This window comes from Malurus melanocephalus, unplaced genomic scaffold (assembly GCF_030028575.1).
Source record: "Malurus melanocephalus ecotype Western Australia unplaced genomic scaffold, MMel_1.1 scaffold_44, whole genome shotgun sequence".
NCBI lineage: Eukaryota > Metazoa > Chordata > Aves > Passeriformes > Maluridae > Malurus > Malurus melanocephalus.
The window spans coordinates 1,416,239-1,430,794 of NW_026623276.1; the positions used below are offsets into that span (position 1 = coordinate 1,416,239).

Sequence of the window (14,556 nt, forward strand, 5' to 3'; positions counted from 1 at the left end):
GCTGCATTACATTTACACAGGCTCAAAACTGCTATTTGCTGCCAGTGAAAACTTGGGCAAAAAATTGTTTCTTCAGTTTATTCCATGTCAGTTGCCACTAGACCCCCTCACCCAGCATTTCATTTATTTAGGATGCAACTTCTTTAGTCACTTCTTTCTTTTCTAACGTATCCGTAGAAACATTATCTTCACATCTCTTGCCAAATTTAGCTCCAGGTGTGCCTTAGCTTTCCTGATCTCATCCTTACATTCCCAGGCAATATCCCTGTATTATTTTCAGTATCTATGCCACCACTGCTTCCACTACCTATGCAATTCCCTCTTGTTTTAGTTTGACTAGGGGGTGTTTATTCAGCCATACTATTCCTACCTTCCACACTCTATTTCTTCCACACAAAAATCAATAGCTCTTGTGCTTTAACAAAGTCGTTAAACAACTGCATTCTTCTACTCCTTTATCCCCAAGGGTGCTTCCCAGGGCATACCATCCACCACACCCTTGAATAACCTTGAATAACCAAAAGGACACGTTTCTAAGTTTTAGAGTCCTTACAATACTTTATACCCTGTCTATTTAATCGAATTGCACCAGGACGTGGTCACTGGTTACAAACCCGGCCCATCTTGGCCTTTCCAGTAAATTCCTCTGTGTTGGTGAGCAATAGGTCCACTAATGTTCACTKCCGCTGGCAGGAACAAAGCACAGATCTCCACAGAATGTTTTGTGTGGCCTTACACAGCAATTCCTGTGCACAGGGACAGATGTATAATTGAACCAACTATTGGTGAAGTGTAGCACAGTACCCCCAAATCCAAACCAAAACAGTGCCTTTGCTGAGGCAGAGAAAAAATTATGTGTACAGAGAAAAGGGGAAAGACTGGTCCTTAAGATATAGCTGCTGTTTTTAGACATTGTTGATATTGTTTTAAAACAGAAATCACATTGGGAATGGCATCATGTTTGAGTCTTGATTTTTTTGTTGCAYTTTTTTCCATACAATTTTAAACCCACTGTAGCTAAGAAGTACATCAGACTTAGAAAGTACATTACTTAGAAAGTAAGCAATGTACTTCTAGTACTTAGTAATATAATCACAGTCACAGAATTTTCAGAGGAGCCATAAACAGAAATTAATTTATTCAATAAAAAATACAAAATGCTGGTTACATATTTCATAACCACTTAAATGAAAACTAATTAAAGTAGCAACTTTTAAAATAAATATTTGTTCTTGTTGGTAAGTTAAGCTCTGCAGAACCCATGATAGAAAGGCACACAAAATTCATACAAAAACAGTTCACAAAATTCAAACACAAAGTCTACTGTATTTAGTACAGGAGACAAAAACCTGGTAACACAAATGCTGACCTGTCCGGATAACCTGCACAAGGTTATTCRGGCTAAAGTTATTTTACTCCTAAAATATTAAAATTTCTGGATTCTTATGTGGCTACTTTCAATAATTTTTAAAAGCAAAATCTAAAGGAAGAACATAGCTTATTTTTCTTCTACAGTTAACATTATTTTTTAAACAGCCATAATTATAAATTGAATTGCTCTGAACCACATTATATTCACATAAACATAATTTACATCATTTGCAGGTACTTACGCAAAGGATTTTGCCCCTCGCTGGCATAGTACTCGTACATGCCACTTTTGACAAGAGTATCATAGTGGGGCAGAAAGTTGATTCGTTCCCTGGTTGCCAAAAGCAACATTTGATCAATGGACTGTAGTAGATATAAAGTAACTCCATCTTGAACAAGTTCGCCTGCAGTGAAGATTAAATACAAAGTACATTGAAGAGCATTACATCAGGCAACTTCTGCTCTCAAAATGAGTACAGGTTTAGCCACAGGGTAATCTCTACTTTCTTAGGCGGTGCCTGCTCAGCATTTAACAASAAGATTTAATTTAATACCTTTTCACATTTCCAAGCTAAATCCAAGTTTTCTCAGGTGACAGTTATGTAGATGTAATTTTTTCCTATCATTTACAGAATTTGTGATGGAAGGCACTTAGCATAATTGTCATCATACTAACCAGTACTTGTCAAAAACTTGTTTGTGAAAGCAATTTTTAGCAATTCTTGGCAAACTATTATAGGATTTTTACTTTCAGTTAATTATTGCATGTCACAGAGCACAAACAATCATAACGTGACCCTTATGATCAATATAAGAAATAGCTGTAATTATTTCGCCATTTAAGATACTTACTGAAATTATCTTCTGTAATTTCCTTCCTATTTGTTGTGGTGATAACAAAGTTTTCATCAGAAGCTATGCCAAATGCCTACAAAAATTGAAGGTTATTTAGTTATGATAACTAAGTAGTCCAAAAAGTATTCAGATAAATTAAAACAAATTAAAAAAGGTGKAGTCTAATACTTTGTCACAAGCTACTGAGGAGTAATCAGGTATTATCTCTTAGAAAACAGTTGAACTTATGCACATTTGTTTTTTCAATTTATCCAAATCTGTCCATACTAGGGTAGTTTGTTTTTTTACCTGCATAACATATGCTCTAGCATGCAACAGAAATTTTAAGGAGGAACTGTCTTACAGGTAATCACCTTGAGGGCAGAGGAACGAGACAGAACAGCTCTACTTCAGTCTGTGCAACTACAACAGCAATAGTTACAATCTAGATCATGTCCCACAWTTAACTGCCCTCTTTTGAGACATCAAACCAACATAGTATTCCTTAACATTGGATATTAAAGTCTTTGTTCTTCAATTACATCACAGATATCTTAAAGAAAAATTCTTTCAGAAAAATTCTTTACTGGTGAAACACTGAAATTTATTCTTCTGAACCCAAACAATCTTTGCCACTTTGATGCCTTCTTTCAAATTTGTTACTGTAGCTTTAGACTTATAAACCTGCTTTCTACAYGCATTTAAATGCCTCTACTTCTGCTGTCATTTTTGCACCTTGACATCCAACACTGATCTCCTTCTCAAGACAGTAAAATAAATTCTTCTCCTGCCTTTCCAGGTCTTTGAAACTCAAGTAAAAGTCAACTCTGGTCTCGTTAAACTGCAACTGAATCCACTCAGTCCTGCAGTGACAACTCAGGCAGGTGCTCCATGCATTTTTAGCCAAATTCTTCCCTGAAGGAAACTCTAGCATTCTCTGCAGTAGCTTGCCCTAATCATTTCCCACATCTCTCTTTACATCCCTATTACTCAGGCTCATGAAAAGTATTTCCAAAACATTGCTTGTGGTTTCATTAGAAACCTGCTTTCCATATTTCAGTTACTTTCTCCCCATGACCACATAAAAGTTACAGTTATCATCCATCAGCAAAATTAGAAAAATTGTCAAATTTCTCATAGCACTTGGTGCAAGTGAAACAAATGGAGATGACACAGAGACTGATATTCAGACTTAAGAATCTGGACTAATACTTATTAACTCTTTTACATTCAGATCACTTTAACTTTACCTCTCACATTACACGAATTTCCACAGAGCAAATCTGTACAGGAAAAAATACTTAAATATTTTCTTGCTCAGAGCAAGAAAAGTAAGCATTAAAATATATGGAYTCTAGAAAGCTAACATCCATACTGTGCCATTTAAGGTCTGTGGTTAATACAGAATAACTGYAGAATTTCACTTTTGAAAGCACAGACAAGCATCTTTCCCTCCAGCTGTAATTACAGCTTCCCTGTTTTCTCAATCTCCCAAAGGCTCTCCAGCTCTCAAAACCTTATGAAGAGTGCAGTGTTTAAGGCAACAAGAAGTTAGGATCAGCAACTGCATGTACAAGACAGCAGCCTCTGCTACTGAAGCAGAGGCAGCTTCCTCCTTCTGGTCCTCTCCCCCATTCCACAAATGTGCCTCAACTAAGCCAACCCCAAAAGCCTAGCAGGCACAGGTGTGCTTTAATTTACGGGGTGAGTCCAGCATTTCTGTGTCCACTGGCAGAAGGTCCTTTCCACTTCACAAGCAGCTAGGCAGGTACATGGACCAAGCTTGGCAGTCCAAACTGTAGATAACTGATTTTCTTGTCCATGCCACAGTTTAAGAGGCCATATCCTTTGCCACAGTCCTTTGCAAACTTTGGCCAACTTTGGTGATTTCTCGGTTTGAATGTTTCACTTCTATATAAGACCTGTTTGTTTTACTTCCTCTCTCCCTCCTACATTTTTGGTTACCCTAGTCCCCATCTCTCCCCACTATGTCAGCAGTGATGGGGCTGCACAGGTGTCCCAATATGCGGATATAATCTCCAGAAAGAGAAGCTGCTGGTCATTCCTAAATTGAAGTAAACCTACTGGGCAATTTACTTATTCCGCTGGGGATTTTTGTTCAGTTCTGATACACAATGTTTGGTSAAATGTTCCATTTCTCAGTAAGATTTGTGCATGTAAGAGATATAATGATGCCTTCTGTTGATAAATTSAGGTTTCACTGCCACATCTTTTTTAGCCCAGCACTGTGCCCTTTTCCAAATAAGTATGGAAGGTACACACAACTCAATTTGATAAATTTATGACACAASCCAGCAGCACATTCATATGATAAATCTGTGAGTTACTCTATGATAACTATGCAGACACACAACCATGATCAAGCTTGGCACACTGATGCTTGATTTTTTGCCTTTTCTTTTATATACCCTTTTACATATTTTCTATTCTTTTCAGTATTTTCTGTACACGTTTATGTATTCCTTCTACCTTAGCCTACATGCTWGTAATTTTCGTAGCCTGATATTCTAGCTTAGTTTTGCGGTTCTGCTAGGCAGAACACCAAACCCCAGTAGGAGGCCAGTGAGTCCCATGCTATCACAAAACTCGAGGCTTCAACCTTGGTTGAAGCCTTCTCTCTAGAACATACTGCGTAAACTGGGCTCTAGCCTTATCTCGGGTGGGATTCTTTAGAATAGGAGGACATTACTTCATTTATTAAGTTTTTTACTGGGGAATTCTRGACAGATAYGCTAATTTGTGAGGTCTATAAAAATTGTAAATGYATCATATGCYKGTGTGCATTTTCAGCRTTTTCCATCTTGAYGAGCCGTGCACCTAGGATCCTATTAAAATACCAMGGTAAAATCTTTTTATCCCCTAAACTGTATCTGCCTCATAATTCCAAGACCAGCCGAAAGGCAACAGTGTCATCAAAATCTTCAAGAGTACAGTACAATCACTATACTCAGAAATGCCTCTGCACATTCACTGTGAAAGCATCTTCAGAGGTTATTGTGTCAAAACAACTAAGTGGAAGGCTTTTATCTTTTTGTATACAATAGRAGACATGTTGGAGAAACAACAGAGACAAGCTTCAAATAAATCCAAAAGCTAGAAAAGGTAAACATGTGAAAAGGCAAGTATCCCTAAACTATTAGTTACATGCTACCACTACATGCAAATACGAGAGTTAAAATTGTACAGAGATGAACCTTTATGCACCATACAGAAAAATGACACCTAAAGCCTGAAAAGTACAGATGATGTCAACAAACCAAATTTCAAATATTCTGGGAAAACAACCACAGCTGTTCACTGAAAACCAAATTAGTTGCTAAACCACACTTGGAGGTGTACTGAGTGTATGCTGCCTGGCTTTGATAGCAGAGCTGYAGGGGTGGCCAGTGCAAGATGAGGCAATCAATTGCCCTGAGACAACCACACAGTCCCAGATGGCTCTCAAACCCATGGAAACAACTCCCTCCTCACCAAAATTTCAACCAGAAGGGCACAAGATGCTTCTATACMAACTTATCAGGGAAGAAATAAAAGAGACAAACGAGAAGCAGCAGAGGAGATGCATCAAAGAAGGCACTGACATTTGCCACACTAGAGCAGGGATGCTGAGGCTCATGGAGACCAATGTCAGGGYACAGAATTTCCCGTCTGTGTCCTACTCCCATGGGGCAGTGACCTATGGCCAATTCACCATAGCAGAAAACAACCCAGTATGAGCAGCAGAATAAAGTCCTGTACACGCCCTGACGTCTCACACCAGTCTCACACCAACTATTGTGTAACCAAAGGATTGGGATTGACCATGCATTGTGCATTGGGAGAACAGAGTAGATTARGCTGGAAATAGGGGAAGAAATGTGTATGACAGAAGATGAGTTTGRAAAAGGGGAAGGAAAGGCATTTCCCTAAGTGATTAATATCCCCCACAATCAATCATCAGAAGTTTYTGTTAATTGGCAATAAGTTAAATTAAGCAAAAAAGATCCTTGAGCTGACTTTGTTTTGCACACAAAGCAGGATATCAGCCCTTAAATCCACAAAATTATACAAAAGCAAAAAAAACTGTCTTTGTACAAACTAGAGAAATACCCTCTTTATAAACTGGAGGATCAGTCTGAAGCACCATCTATGCTTCATGATAAATAAGTGAAGTTAATAGATCTCAATCTGTTGGTAGATGTTTATGACATGAGATCGATACAATGCTAAAGGAGATTGAGACTATGTCATATGCCAAAAAGCTTTCAGCAGAGCACTTTGCAGGAATGATATATGAAAGTGTGAATGAACTATGATATATTTAATCTGTAAATCTGAATCAAGAAGCAAAGTTCCGTTTATGCACTTGCTTCAGTCACAGGTTTTCTTTATAAATTAAAAAACCCCACAAACCTCAAAATAAAATATCAGTCTACAAATCACAGGTAACTCCTCTGCAGCTTACAGTCCTTCAAATAAGCCTCTGTTTCTTTTCTCTTTCTTTCTTTTCTCAGCACAAGAGCAAGTTTTACTGCTACTTGATCTGCACACACAGAGCAAGGCTTAAAACTGGCCAYTGAGCCAACTAAAACACTCAACAGGAAGTCAACACCATTTCTGCCTCTGGATTAATCATCTGCCTGGGAAAAGGTGTTCAACAAGCAAATACTTAACTCTGTGTGTGTACCAACACAGCTTGCAGTCACATGAATAACCTTGAGGRAGTAGGTGAGGGAGAAGTAACACACTGTAAGCACTGCTTCCTCTGGTCCTTCGGTCTATTACCATAAAATAGAATTTCTCATAGTGACTGTTCAAACTGAAGGAATGGAGCATTCTCCAACATGACAAAAGTAGAACAGAGAAACCAAAAATCTTTAGAAAAGCCATTTAACCCCCTTGCAATCCAAACATTTCCAATATCTTTATTCCTATGACAAGCAACTTCTGTACCCTTAAAATTTTGTATCCTCCTACYATAACCAATCCAAGCAGGTAGTGCAAGGGAATGATGTGAATAAATAGCCTTAGAGCTTGGTGATGCAGTCAAAGGTTAACAGAGACATAACATCCACAGAGCCACCTTTCACAGCCCAAAAGTATTTTTTGTGACTACTTGAACAGTATTGCCAAGGCAAACCTTTTAAAGAAGACCTGAATTGTATCAGTTAAATGTAAAGACTCTGGCAATGTCACTTTCAGTAGTGTCCCTCACAGCTATTTACTTAACTACCCAACATGGAAAAAAGCATCACAGCTTTTTCAGTATTTCAAATTGATCCAGCAGGTCTTTTACAGAAACTCGTTCAGCAACCTGAAAAAATGAAGAACCACATCGTAACACTGAGAAGCCTGTAGCCTTCCATAATTTTGCATGTGAGTAACTAAATATCCCATGCTATTTGCCAAATTACCATCTGAAAGACATACGTTTATTGGTTAGCTTTCCTACTTAATGAAGAATTAACAGTCCAATTTGAGAGAAGTCTCTTATTACCAAAGGATCAAATGACAGTACACATTTAAGGGAAATGATTTCATTGTCAAATCACAGATTTTCAAACCAAGAACTGTCTTTCGTATAATATTAAGGTAATGAATGGAAGTAACAAATACAAAAACTAAGACATAAAAAGATTAAGTGGAGACCTTGATGAAAACAAATGAGAACAACTATATGTGACTCACAAGAATCCCAACCAAACAAACTCTTCCAATCAACTGTTTGGTCAGCTTTCCAGATAATGACAGTTTGCTGAAGACCTGTCAGTGAGGACCTGGGACTAAGCACTCACAGTAGCAGAGCAAGTACGATAAAAATCATCTCTAAWCATACTCTGAATGAGCTTCCCTAATGTCAGAACACAAAGTTAAATATAACATCTTTGGACATCAATGGAAAGGGGAATCCAAAAGTCTCTAGAAAAGTAGTTGAAATTAAAAAGAAGCTAGAAAATATTTCTAAGCATTAATTGAAATTCAAAGCAAAAATATGTATATTACAGAAATACAGGGATACACAGAAGCCTGCCATATCTGCCAGTCAGATGGTTATYAGACAAAAAACAGCAGTGAAAACTAATGTTCTAACACATTTTCCAATCTTTTATTGATGGAGATATCTCCATCTAAAGAACAAATTCCAGAGGTTAACATTTGTAGACCTTGAAAGTCCTTGTCCTCTGTCCTACTTAAGTTTTGCTACTTTCAGAWGTTCTAAATATTTACAGAAAGTAATCAATAAAAAATGTTAAGAAGTGAACTGATAGYTAACAGAAACACTTAGAACATCCCTACCTATCACAAGATTCAGTAATAGAGGGAGTTTTCATGAGGTGTCTTAAAGTTTTRTCATAATTTTGTAATTTGTAAAGTTCTATCATAATTTTGTGATAATTATGATAATAAATATAATTTATTATGATAAATAGAGTGGCAAACTGCATGACACAAGATCTCCACAGAAGTAACAAGCATGCCTGTCCAGAACAGTATGTTAACTCAGACATCTTTTCAAGACTTGCAACATGYAGCAAGCAGAAAGAGGCTTGGGACTCCACAGTTTTTACAAAGAGCATGCTGTCATTACTAGACYGAGTCTGAGCCTATGCAAATATAGTACCTTCCATGAGACCTTCACAAACTCCTGTATCTAAAAGCACAATCAACAATACTCAGTGTAGCCACCAGCCAAAATTGTAACACTAACTTCTTGCCAGCTTCCCCCACAAAAATACTTTGCATGGCACCACTTGTTAAAGTAATGAGATTCAGAAACCACTCTTCAAAAGCAAAAAATATTTGGTCACATTTCAAAACTGCATCCAGACAACTGATGCTAAGGATTGCAGATACTCTGCACCTGACTGTACTGCCAACACTAGAATTTGACCAGGAATTCACAAGCCACTTAGCTTTCCAAATCAATCGGCACACCATAAGGCTGTACCTAAGTGCACAAAGGGATGTAAACTGCATCCTCCTTCCCACCAAAACATCAGTAACAAAGATGCTACACACAAGAATTTCAGTGAAATCTGAAATACAGGAAAAAACTAACAGTATTGCTACACCTTATATAGATCCTACAGTACCTCCAACAGTTTCTTTAAAAATCAAGGGAAAAACTTGTTTTGCATGTGCACAGAATGCTTAAAATGTATCTATTCTTAGTTTCTGGTTATACAAAATTGCTAAAATGCTGCAAACAAAGATAGAGTTTAAAAAAGAAAAATATAATTACTGCAAGATGGACTAATTTCATTATTAATGAATGTATTTCTATTGAGCATTTATCAGAATTATGTTTTGGTGATACAAATTTGCCAAAGTTGCTAATATTTCTTCTTTGATTGCAAATAATTGGATTGCACTTCATYAGGCATTAGCACGCAAACATTAACAAAAAATGTTACTTTTTTCTTTTCTTGATTTTCTACTACACTTACACTTGCACTTACTCTCCATATTCCATCTTAAATAAATATACTTCTTTGCCCCTTGGCTTATTGAGACACTGGAATTTATTTGGGTGGACTGGCAAAATAACCTATTTAAATAGTAAGCAGACATGTTAGGATACAATGGGAAGCTCAAAAAAAGCTCTGACAAAAGATTAAAAGCAATAAAATTCGGTTTATTGTGATACCTATTTTGTAAGTATYTACTTAAACTACAGATATTTATTTTCTGTACAAATTACAGATCTATACTTTATTTTTTATAAAAGCAGGTCACAACAAGGAGAATTCCAAAAGAATTAAGGAAGCATTGACCAATGAGTTTGGTTCCCATATAAGCATTAACATTAATCTAAGTACCATTAACTCTTCAGACTGGTAGTTCACCTCAAAGCCTCTTAAAAATGCCTTTACACATGGCAAAACCTGTGTGCAGTTTTTAGCACAGACACCATTCTGCCTTAAAAGGAGTGGGACCTCTCCARGTGCCTGGAAGGATTTCTGCTCTCTCGGCAATGCTCTGAAGAGTTGCAGCTTCACTGTGCACCTGAGTAAGGTGAGCAAGGGATCTAGGATCAGCTGCCAATGGTTTAGCTACATTCTGTTTATTGGCAGGAAGTATTTTTGAATTATACTCTAAACATCAGGATAAGCAGTGGGGCATGGACCTAACAAAAGACAACAGGCAGGTACACAAGAAACAGTACCATCAAGAAGAGGCAAAACAYAGTTTTTAATTTACTTGTTCCCCTTAAAACTTCATGCTTCTATGGACTGAAATTATATGACTGCTCCATGTATGCTTAACAATGCACAAATTGAATACTCAAGATAGCACCACTCTTAATTAAGAGGTTCCTGCTTTAGGACTGGTCACTGCAAGAATGAAGAATGAGGCCTATATATGAGAAGCTATGAGACTATGAGAAGCTCCAGCTTCTTGTAAGGTTTTTTTCCTAAATCTTCCCTCCTGCAACACTGAGAATAAAAGGCGTATTTATCATTATACAAAGCCACATCTAATCACATAGATATGTATTAACTGTTTAGGGAACAGTAAAAAAAATATTTGCTTCAAAAACCTCCCCAAAATATATAAAAAAAAAAAAATAAAGAATATTTTAGTAATAATAGAGGAATATTTTATCTTACAACGGAAAGGACAGGCATCAGCTCCTAAAGGAGCTGAATCAGCTATTTTGCTACATAAACAGGAAAACCTCTTTTCTCTGCCTTACGCAAAAAGCCCTACAGCTCAGAAGCAAGCAGCCTAAGACCCTGCCTTCAGGCATTCAAGTATTTTCAACTCAGGATCATCACATACTGCAAGCAGGACTAATTTCATAATTTTTTGCAAGATTTACCTTCTCCACTGACTCCTACACATCCAGTTCTAGCCAAAAGAAATGTCTTGCGCCACAGGAAGACGTTCACCATATAAATAGTTTCAACAGCTTAGTAYTTCTGGCATCCTTGTCAGCCATGACTATGTTCATAATCCATGCCAGCAGACTAGAAAACATGGGAGCACCTTAGCTGCTACTGGAACACCATTCAGTTGCAGGACAAATTGCCAATGAAAGTCCATTGAAAGCTGAGCCTGTACTGAGGCTGAGCCACAACAGAAGACCTGTGGAAACAACACTGCTGCATATGCAACATTTGCCCAATCAAACAATCTGATTGTGTTTAACTGCTTTAGCTGCTGAAAAGTGAATACAACATTYCACTTCACCTTAGTCTGAACCAACTCAAAATCTGCTTAATTGCTTAATCGTTCTTCCTCAGCTTTCACTACTTCCTGGATTTTCAGCACCACGAAGCTAAGAAAGCCTGTCCCAATCAGGTGAAYCCATTCATTACTTTTTCCTGAAAGTAATTAATTGTAACTTTCAAGATGCCAGAAATTGGGAACTTTGGAGTACACCAGTCAGAGAAAYACACAAAGCTCTCAGGGCACTAAGATGCCAGAATGTTATTCCGGAAGTCTAACTAGAACTTGTACACTGTTGGTGTGGGAGACATGAGATATCAAACTTCCCAGACCTCTGCCTATCCAGTTTTCACTGTAYCAGCATTTACTAGTCATGCCAATCCACCTGTCTCAGCATCGTTTCAGAGTCAGATGTCCCACATGTCAGATGATGTAAGCTCCAAAGTGCAAAGAGTCATCACACTGAAACTAGCAGTGACAGATGCATCTCTGACTGCACYGCACTCACAGATACTCAACACATTAGTAGAGAAGGTCTTTCTCGAAGACCTTCAGCTGAGATTCTCGCTGCGCAAGTTTGCAAGAATACAGACCCTATTATCCTTAAGACCCAAACCAGCCACCAGGACTGGTGACAAAAGGCTTCAGATGTTACTGTATTTCAAAATTTTACTTTCACAAGCACCACATTCAAACACACCAAGTCTGCTTTGCAGCACCAGGCTTCTCAAACGCTCTGCTGCCCATGCGAGCATTCTGCCTAACTGCATTAAAGTATCGACTTCAAAATATCAGTACATTGCTCAGGTAAAAAAAAAAAAAAAATCCAGAAACTGCTTGTACCCAAGATTTGTCATAGCTGGTGATGATTACATATTTCTTTATAAAATTACAAATATGTCAAAAGCTCTGTGAACTACTGAACACCATGAGGATGCATGGAAACATTAAGTCACAGGAGTGCGCAGCATATATTAAAAAAACAATGAAAAGACAGACTCTTGTTCACACAGTTCTAGAACAAACTGCAAAATAGTATTAAACAGCCTTTCAATTAATTACAAAATCGAAGAGAAAAGATGGGTTCATCATCCACRTATTTGTCTTAGCTACTGAAAATACAAAGTATTCCTGCAATTCATCTGCTAGGTACAATTGTGATGATATCCATTAGGACAACTCTTGGAGAAAATTATGTAATACTCATAATTACAGGAGATACAAACCGTTGGAAGGCAATGAGCCCACCCCACCATCTARCTTCTCAGAATGTTACACTGCATAAAGTCTACTCGTTTCTTTATTCCATTCATTTATGTTTCTTCCAGTCTTATGAACTTTAGGGGCACTAAAGATCAGAACAAGGCATGTGCTAACACTCTATAACCACTTCCAAGTACAGAATCACAGAATCATAACRGCTGGAAAAGACCTCCAAGTGCAAACTCAACTGAGTAAAACCACATTCACTAAACCGTATCACAAAGTGCAACCCCTACTCCTTTTCCTACGAAAAGATTCGTGCCTAAGATTCCCTAAGATTCGGTGCCTCTATGGAKATGCCATTTTGCATAGAAATAGAACTGCGCTAGGAGGAGGCAATTTCAGGTGACAGCTATTCCTGCTGACATTGGTAACTCAAAGCTCTATTACAATAGGAAGCCATTACATTAAATGCTGTTCAGACATAAAACAATTTATATAATATTTGTTTCGTTATTTTTTCTCAATAAATAWTTTATCTGTATTTTATATGTATCTTTTTATTACAGTCATACTATATTTCATCATTATATAGCTATATTACGAATAAAAGTGATATATTCGATATATATAGTTTCTAAATAATCGATAAATTTTAATAAATTTAGAAATAATTGTAATTACTTATATATAAAGTAGGTAATTGTTATATCCGATCTATATGGAAAATACAGAATTTATATACTAGAAAACGAAGTGCAAATTATACTGGATAAAGAAATTAAATAAACGTTTTATCAGATTTAATTAGTACAAAATCCAGAGCTGGTATGCTAGTGTATTTCACACGGTAAAACATGCAAGCAGCTAGCAGGTTTATGGCATTTTTCATTCCCWATGAAAACGAAACCATGACAGAAATGCGCGATGCCTAGTGGCAGCWCTAGCAAACTACAGCAAACAGCCCGCACGTAGAAAAGAACCTACACCTCCCCCAAGCTGTTGGCGACGGAGTAAGTTTTGTTTCACGTCAAGACGGGGAACAAGAACCGAAAGGAAACGCGACAGGGCAAAGGCGCAGCTAGACACGGTATTTAAATAGCAGCCACCGCTGCGGACGCGAAACGACCGACGCTTATCGCCAACACCTTGGACAACAGAAACAGAGCCACAGAACCGTTTACGTTGGAAGAGACCTCTAAGACCACGGAACCCGCGCTGTGACCGAACAACGCGCTAACGMCAAACACCGCTGGGAGCGCGGCACCGCGCCCGCTGCCGCCGCTCACCGCGCGAGGGCGCTGGGGGGCCGCCCGCTGCCTTCCCGCCCGCCGCCAGGGGCTGCTCCCGCCGCCGCCCCGCACCGGCCTCTCGGTGTGCGGGAGAAAGGCGACGCCGACGGGGCGGGCGTAGTCTTTCCTCCCTGGCCGCCCACTTGTCCTGGCAACTAAGTTCGAGGGCAGGCGGTGGACGCGGAGGCCCCAAACAGGTTGTGATACCCCCACCCCGCCCCGGCCACTCCTCAGCCACAGCACCGCGGGGATGGACCCTCACACACGGAGCACCGGCACCGCCGCTCCCAACGCCGCCCGCCCGGCCGCGTACCTGGCAGACGGCGCTGCGGAAAGCGCGGTAGTTGTCCTTGCCGTAGCTGAGCACCTTCTCGCCCGGGTCCGCCTGCTCCCGGCGCCGGTCGAACAGGAACACAGTGCGGTCCCCGTTGCCGCGAGGGGTCAGCAGCGCCGGCCTGCGAGGTGTGCGGCTGCCKCCCGCCGCCGCTGCCATGTTGGGGAGCTGAGGAGACGGAAACCGTCCCGCTGCGATGGCGGCAGCGACGGCTTCTTCTGCCGGGCCCGCCAGCGCCCCCGCCCGGCAAAATGCGTCCTGACCGGGGAAGGAGAAGGCGGAGCCAGTTCGGAAGCCGGGGAAGGAGGCGCCGCGGAGCTCCGGAAGAGGAGGGAGGGAAGGAAGGAA

The 14,556-nt window shown here is 39.4% G+C and overlaps 1 protein-coding gene across 3 annotated transcripts in view; it reads right to left on the reverse strand.

Annotated features, from left to right (window-relative positions):
• The window catches only part of SMCHD1 (structural maintenance of chromosomes flexible hinge domain containing 1), a 71,457-nt gene extending 56,923 nt beyond the window's left edge, over nucleotides 1-14,534 (reverse strand). For 2 of the 3 annotated variants that reach the window (XM_057364908.1, XM_057364907.1), the window contains exons 1-3: nucleotides 14,188-14,534; nucleotides 2,224-2,299; nucleotides 1,614-1,775 (exon numbers count right to left, since the gene is read on the reverse strand). In XM_057364908.1, coding sequence (XP_057220891.1) covers nucleotides 1,614-1,775; nucleotides 2,224-2,299; nucleotides 14,188-14,367 — 418 coding nt within the window. In that variant the 5' untranslated portion in view covers nucleotides 14,368-14,534. The remainder of the gene's footprint in view (nucleotides 1-1,613; nucleotides 1,776-2,223; nucleotides 2,300-14,187) is intronic. The other variant, XM_057364906.1, reaches the window with a different exon arrangement.
• Between the last annotated feature and the right edge of the window lie 22 nt (nucleotides 14,535-14,556).